Source organism: Uranotaenia lowii, chromosome 3 (genome assembly GCF_029784155.1).
Source record: "Uranotaenia lowii strain MFRU-FL chromosome 3, ASM2978415v1, whole genome shotgun sequence".
Taxonomy (NCBI): domain Eukaryota; kingdom Metazoa; phylum Arthropoda; class Insecta; order Diptera; family Culicidae; genus Uranotaenia; species Uranotaenia lowii.
The window spans coordinates 196,937,386-196,943,816 of NC_073693.1; the positions used below are offsets into that span (position 1 = coordinate 196,937,386).

Below are 6,431 nucleotides of genomic sequence, written 5' to 3' on the forward strand. Positions count from 1 at the left end.
GAATTATTTGTTCTAATCTGAAATATATAAACGGATATGAAAAACCATAATAGAGCATATGTATAAAATTTATTCACAAAAATTAGTCTATGTCGCTAACTATTTTATCAAGGTTTCCACTAACTTCTGATAGATAGTGTTGGCACCGCTGGCACCCTTGGACCGAGCAGCGACGCCGCCGAACCAGTGAGCGCGGCGAAGTTTTGCCGCATCTGTCAAAGTGACAGAATCGACGGTTGATATAGAGCATCGTTTTTTTTCACTAGTCGAAGTAAGCCAACAGTAAATTTTTACCCCGAAGCGCTAATCTAAAATTAGCATTAATTTTGTCGCGAATAAGTTAGGTTTTCGTGTGAGAATCAGTGTTAATTTCACTACTGCATCGTAAGTAAAACGACTTGTTGCGATTTGTACAATTTTTTAATAATCAGCATTGCATTTAGGCGAGCCTAGCAGAAGGCGAACTGTGCCACATTGTTTGGCAGAAAGCTAAGGAAGAAACCTTATAAAACCCGGTTTTATAGATCCGGAAGTCGATCTAAACCGTAAGTTAATATAACCTTTGTTAAATCACCCTTTCTTTATAAGGAATTTTATATCTTTAGGCGAGCCTAGTAGAAGGCCAATCGAGCCAAATTGTTCGGAAAAAATCCGAGGAAGAAAACCATTTGTTGTAAGTTGTACAATCTCTAAAAACTTTCCTCTAACTAATAAATTAACTCGTTTTAGTTTGAGCTACTTATATGCTCTGCTGCTACTGCTACTACTGCTACAATCGAAGTTGCTTCAAAAGCGGTTTTTTATTTCCTCGTCCGAACAAAACTCAAAAACAAATGAGTTCGGCTAGAAGCCTGGAGCAGATTGAGGTTATGGATCAAAACCTCCAGCAGCAGTCTAACGCCGAGAACACCGCATATGATTGTGCTCTGTGTGAGGAGCCGAATCATGCTGACCACCATATGGTCCAATGTGACACCTGTCCGCGCTGGTTTCATTACTCCTGCGCCGGTGTTACGGATGAAATTGTCGACGAACCATGGAGCTGCCCCACTTGTTCAACCGAAACAGTTGTCGAAAATGCGTGTGGCGGTTCTCAGGAGGACATTTCCGCCCTGCAGTTTCTGGATCTTGGTGCCGGAAAGGATGCACGCTGGAAGCAAAATGAAGAGCAGCAGAAAGCTGCCGACGAGCAGCACGAACGTGATTTGATGCTGATGAGAAAGATGCAGCGTCGGAATTTCCAGCGACAGCTGCAGCGCGAGGAGCAAAAGCGATTGGCACAGCTCGAGTTGGAACGTGAAATGCTGGAGATGAGGCGGAAAGCTGATAAGGAGTATCAGATCAAGAGGAGCCAATTGTGGAGTACCTACGGGCTCAATCAACAATCACTCAACTATCCCGATGCAAATGACATTCCGCAGCATTTTGTTGGCGGCGCGGAATCAAGAAAAGTTACGTTTGAGCCGAACGTGTATCCTGTGTATTCTACTCCGCTATCCGGAAGCTATTCCCCTCAAGTACCGACGACACCGTTGCGCAATCCCGGGGTGTATCCAGCCAGAGTTATTCCAAGCAACTCGAATGCACCGATCGTTAATCATCCTTTGCCTTCTCACCTGTCGGCGCCTCCGCAAGTTCCGAACCAAATAGATGGGCGCAATCTTTCGAACGTTCCAGTGAATCCACCGGTGAGGCACAATCCGCTGCCAAATCGCGGTCTGCCGTTAGTACCAGAGGAACCAGTGAATCAAAATTCTCCCAACCAATTCCCGCATTCGGCCATGCATCGGCTACATCTAGGGGGCCCAGTGGGTCCATGCGATCCGCCCAATCCGCCTCCCCATTCGGATGCACAATGGCCGCAAATTGCTTTGCCACCAGTAGCGGAGTTGACCAGGGCACAGATCGCTGCTCGAAAAGGACCGTTCTGCAAATTACCGACCTTCAGCGGAGATCCCGAGGAATGGCCGCTGTTTTACAGCAGCTACATTAATGGAAACTTGGCGTGCAACTGGTCGAATTTAGACAATCTTGGGAGGCTGCAGGAAGCGATTCAAAATCCAGCGCGCGCTAAAGTGCGCCACCATTTGATGCTGCCTGAAACGGTACCCGAAGCCATCGAAACACTCCGGAGGCTTTATGGGCGCCCGGAACAAATAATTTCTGCGCTTGTGCGCAAGGCGCAGAATGCGAAGCCACCATGTCTGGAAAATCCGGTAACTTTTTCGGATTTCGGCATCATCGTGCAGCAACTCACCGATCACCTGATTGCGTCTGGACTCCGGGATCACTTGGTGAATCCACATCTAATCGAGATCCTTGTGGCCAAGCTTCCTGGTCAGACGCAGATTGAATGGATCCGCTACAGACGTCAGCAAGGTTTTTCCACTCTGAAAACCTTTTCCGATTTCATCACCGCCATCGGAGCCGATGCCCTAGAACTGGAACACATCAACCGGATGCACGGTTGTAGCAAGGAGAGGCTGAAGCCAGAAAAACCGAGAGCTGACAAGAAAGTGAAGGAGAAAAGGGCTGAGGGTTACCTGCATGCCCACATCGGAGAGTTCGAGGACAAGCGGGCAAGCACCAAAAGAGAGCAGTCTGCCCCCTCCTCTTCCTCATCTAAGTCCGTACAGCAGCAGCAGACCCGGGTGCCATGCCACATTTGCAATCGCACCGATCATCGCACAAGGTTTTGTGACGACTTTGCTAAGCTGTCCTGGGAAGGTCGCGTGAAGGAAGTGGCCAAATGGAAGCTGTGCAAACTTTGCCTTAACGAACATGGCGATTCAAACTGTCGTTTCAAGCGCAAGTGCAACATCGGAAACTGTCATGAAATGCACCACCCACTACTTCACCCAACGAACAACAACAATCCTGTGGCCACAACTGATTGCAACGCTCACAGTGTCGACATTCAACAACCAGTGATTTATCGAATGGTACCTGTCCGACTAAGTAACGGCAACCACTCGGTGAACGTAATCGCATTCCTGGATGAAGGCGCATCCTGCTCTTTGGTGGAACGTGAGGTTGCAGATCAGATTCAGCTGGGAGGAGAACCACAACCACTTATTGTCAAGTGGACGGCGGGTATGACGCGCATGGAGCGCGACTCTAAGCGAGTGCATCTATCGATTTCCGCTATTGATTCGTCGGAGCAGTTCGTGCTGAAGAATGTGCACACCGTTGAGAAATTGAAACTACCCGAGCAGAAACTACTCTTCGCAGATGTCGCAAGGAAGTACCAGCATCTGGAAGGGCTACCTGTCTGCGACTACCGCTGCGAAACTCCACGAATTCTAATTGGACTCAAGCATCTGCACGTCTACGCCCCGTTGGAATCACGGATTGGGGCCCCTGGTGAACCGATTGCAGTTCGAACTCATCTTGGTTGGACAGTGTACGGGCCACAAAATTCAGCAGATACCTCCGAAATGTTTTCTGGTCACCACGACATGAGCCCGGCAGATCGCGAGCTGCATGAGCTGCTACGTAGTCAATACATGCTGGAAGAAGCCGGAATCGCAGTTTCAATTTTGCCTGAATCGTCGGAAGATCGTCGTGCTCGTGACCTGTTAGAAAAAACCACCGTGCGAATTGGCCAACGCTTCGAGACAGGGCTGCTGTGGAGGGATGACAACCCTCAATTGCCCGACAGTTACCCGATGGCCGTGAAGCGGCTGAAAGCTTTAGAACGAAAGTTGTCGAGAAATCCGGAGCTGAAGGAGAAGGTATCTAAACAAATCGCCGAGTACCAAGAAAAGGGGTACGCCCATAAAGCGACTGCCCAAGATTACGCTGACGCTGCTGCTGGTGCCAAGGTCTGGTACCTCCCCTTAAACGTGGTCCTCAATCCAAGAAAGCCAAGCAAGGTCCGCCTTGTTTGGGACGCGGCGGCCGCAGTCAACGGAATTTCGCTCAACTCGGCTCTTTTGAAGGGGCCCGATATGCTGACCGATCTGCCTGGAGTTCTGTTTCATTTCCGAGAGCGACCCATCGCCTTTGGGGGTGACATATTGGAAATGTACCACCAGATTGGTATACGACGAAGCGACAAGCAGGCCCAACGTTTCCTGTACCGGGATGAGCCAACTGATCCGCCGGAAATCTTCGTCATGGACGTGGCGACCTTTGGCTCTACATGCTCACCGTGTTCCGCCCAGTATATAAAGAACCGGAACGCAAAGGACTTTGCAGATGAATATCCGGATGCAGCAGCGGCGATTGTCGACAATACTTACGTTGACGATTACCTCGATAGCGCAGATTCAGTGGAAGAGGCGGTCACGCGAGCACAGCAGGTGAAGAAGATCCACTCGGCAGGTGGGTTCCGAATTCGAAACTGGGTCTCAAATAGTACCGAAGTCCTGGAGAAATTGGAGGAGCCGACGGAGCGCCAAGTAGTCCATTTCAGCGCCAACAAGACAACGAACATGGAGCGCATTCTTGGTGTGTTCTGGGATCCAGTCGAAGATGTCTTTCGGTTTTTGATCAAACTCCGCACTGATCTGGAGTCGTTCATGGACGGCAGTCAACGTCCTACCAAGCGACAACTGGGACTGCAAATCGGTACCGCTTGTGCTGATAGGTTCACTAGAGCTCGCACACGCTGGAAATTCAACCCTCCCTCAGCCCCTCATATGGGAGGGATCTGGAGGAGGCTTTTGAGATCAACCAAGGAGGCGATGAAGGCTCTGGACGACGGCCTACGACTAATCGACGAAATGCTGCTGACCGTGTTGGCCAAAGCTGCGGAAATGATCAACTGTAGACCACTAACGTACATTCCCCAAGAGTCATCGGAGGTGGAGGCTTTAACGCCGAATCACTTCATCCGAGGTTTTCCGTCCGGGGAACATCATCAGGTGGAGGAAACGGCCAATCCTTCTGAAGCTTTGCGGGACCAGTATAAACGAGCACTTCAGCTAGCGGACATCCTGTGGCAACGTTGGGTCAAAGAATACGTGCCCTGTATCGATCAACCAACGAAGTGGCACGCCGACAGCCAACCGGTAGCCGAAGGAGACCTGGTGTACATAGCCGATGGTAACAGCCGGAAGACCTGGGTGCGAGGCGTGGTCCAGCAGATCATCCCTGGACGAGACGGAGTGATTCGCAGAGCTGTGGTGCGTTTGGCGAATGGGAAGGAGCTGCGTCGTCCTGTGAACAAGCTTGCGGTGTTGGAGATTGGTCGTAAATCCAGTCAGGTGAAGGACCCTGCACTAGAGTTACGGGCGGGGGCGATGTTGGCACCGCTGGCACCCTTGGACCGAGCAGCGACGCCGCCGAACCAGTGAGCGCGGCGAAGTTTTGCCGCATCTGTCAAAGTGACAGAATCGACGGTTGATATAGAGCATCGTTTTTTTTCACTAGTCGAAGTAAGCCAACAGTAAATTTTTACCCCGAAGCGCTAATCTAAAATTAGCATTAATTTTGTCGCGAATAAGTTAGGTTTTCGTGTGAGAATCAGTGTTAATTTCACTACTGCATCGTAAGTAAAACGACTTGTTGCGATTTGTACAATTTTTTAATAATCAGCATTGCATTTAGGCGAGCCTAGCAGAAGGCGAACTGTGCCACATTGTTTGGCAGAAAGCTAAGGAAGAAACCTTATAAAACCCGGTTTTATAGATCCGGAAGTCGATCTAAACCGTAAGTTAATATAACCTTTGTTAAATCACCCTTTCTTTATAAGGAATTTTATATCTTTAGGCGAGCCTAGTAGAAGGCAAATCGAGCCAAATTGTTCGGAAAAAATCCGAGGAAGAAAACCATTTGTTGTAAGTTGTACAATCTCTAAAAACTTTCCTCTAACTAATAAATTAACTCGTTTTAGTTTGAGCTACTTATATGCTCTGCTGCTACTGCTACTACTGCTACAATCGAAGTTGCTTCAAAAGCGGTTTTTTATTTCCTCGTCCGAACAGATAGTAAAAATTTATGCAGATGCAGTGTACCATTTTAGCCTTTTGTGTTAAATACATACGAAATAAACTTACCTTCCAAATAAGTTTTGTTCAGTAGAAATGTTTTTAAACTGTTTATAAAAGAAACTCCATTCGTCTTTTCTTTTGTCTGCTGAATTTCTCCACTATTTTTTCTGTGGGGATGTTGATATCCTGGTGGACATGAAGTAAAGCCAATCCTACCAACCGTTCTTCGGATATAGTTGAACGTATCCATGTTTTGAGTCTCCTCAAACTTGAGAAAGACCTTTCTGCTGTGGCTACACTAATCGGTAGGGTACTACCATCAGTGCCTATGCCTACACATTTACTTTTGGGTAAGCCTGCAGTTTCTAAAATCTTGATGACTTCTTGTGCAATAGCTTTACCTGAGGCACGAAGTTCGTTTCCTTGATCAGTATTTTTATCGCTTTCAGCCATTGAAGAAAATAAATCAATAAACTTGAAAAAGACTTCCTTCAC

The 6,431-nt window shown here is 48.1% G+C and overlaps 1 protein-coding gene across 1 annotated transcript; it reads left to right on the forward strand.

Moving 5' to 3' along the window:
* The first annotated feature begins 334 nt into the window (after window positions 1-334).
* Window positions 335-5,564, forward strand: LOC129757483 (uncharacterized). Its single transcript, XM_055754729.1, has 2 exons — window positions 335-384; window positions 444-5,564. The coding sequence occupies exon 2, from the start codon at window positions 744-746 to the stop codon at window positions 5,298-5,300; it is 4,557 nt and encodes a 1,518-aa protein (XP_055610704.1). The 5' UTR covers window positions 335-384; window positions 444-743; the 3' UTR covers window positions 5,301-5,564.
* The last annotated feature ends 867 nt before the right edge of the window (window positions 5,565-6,431 follow it).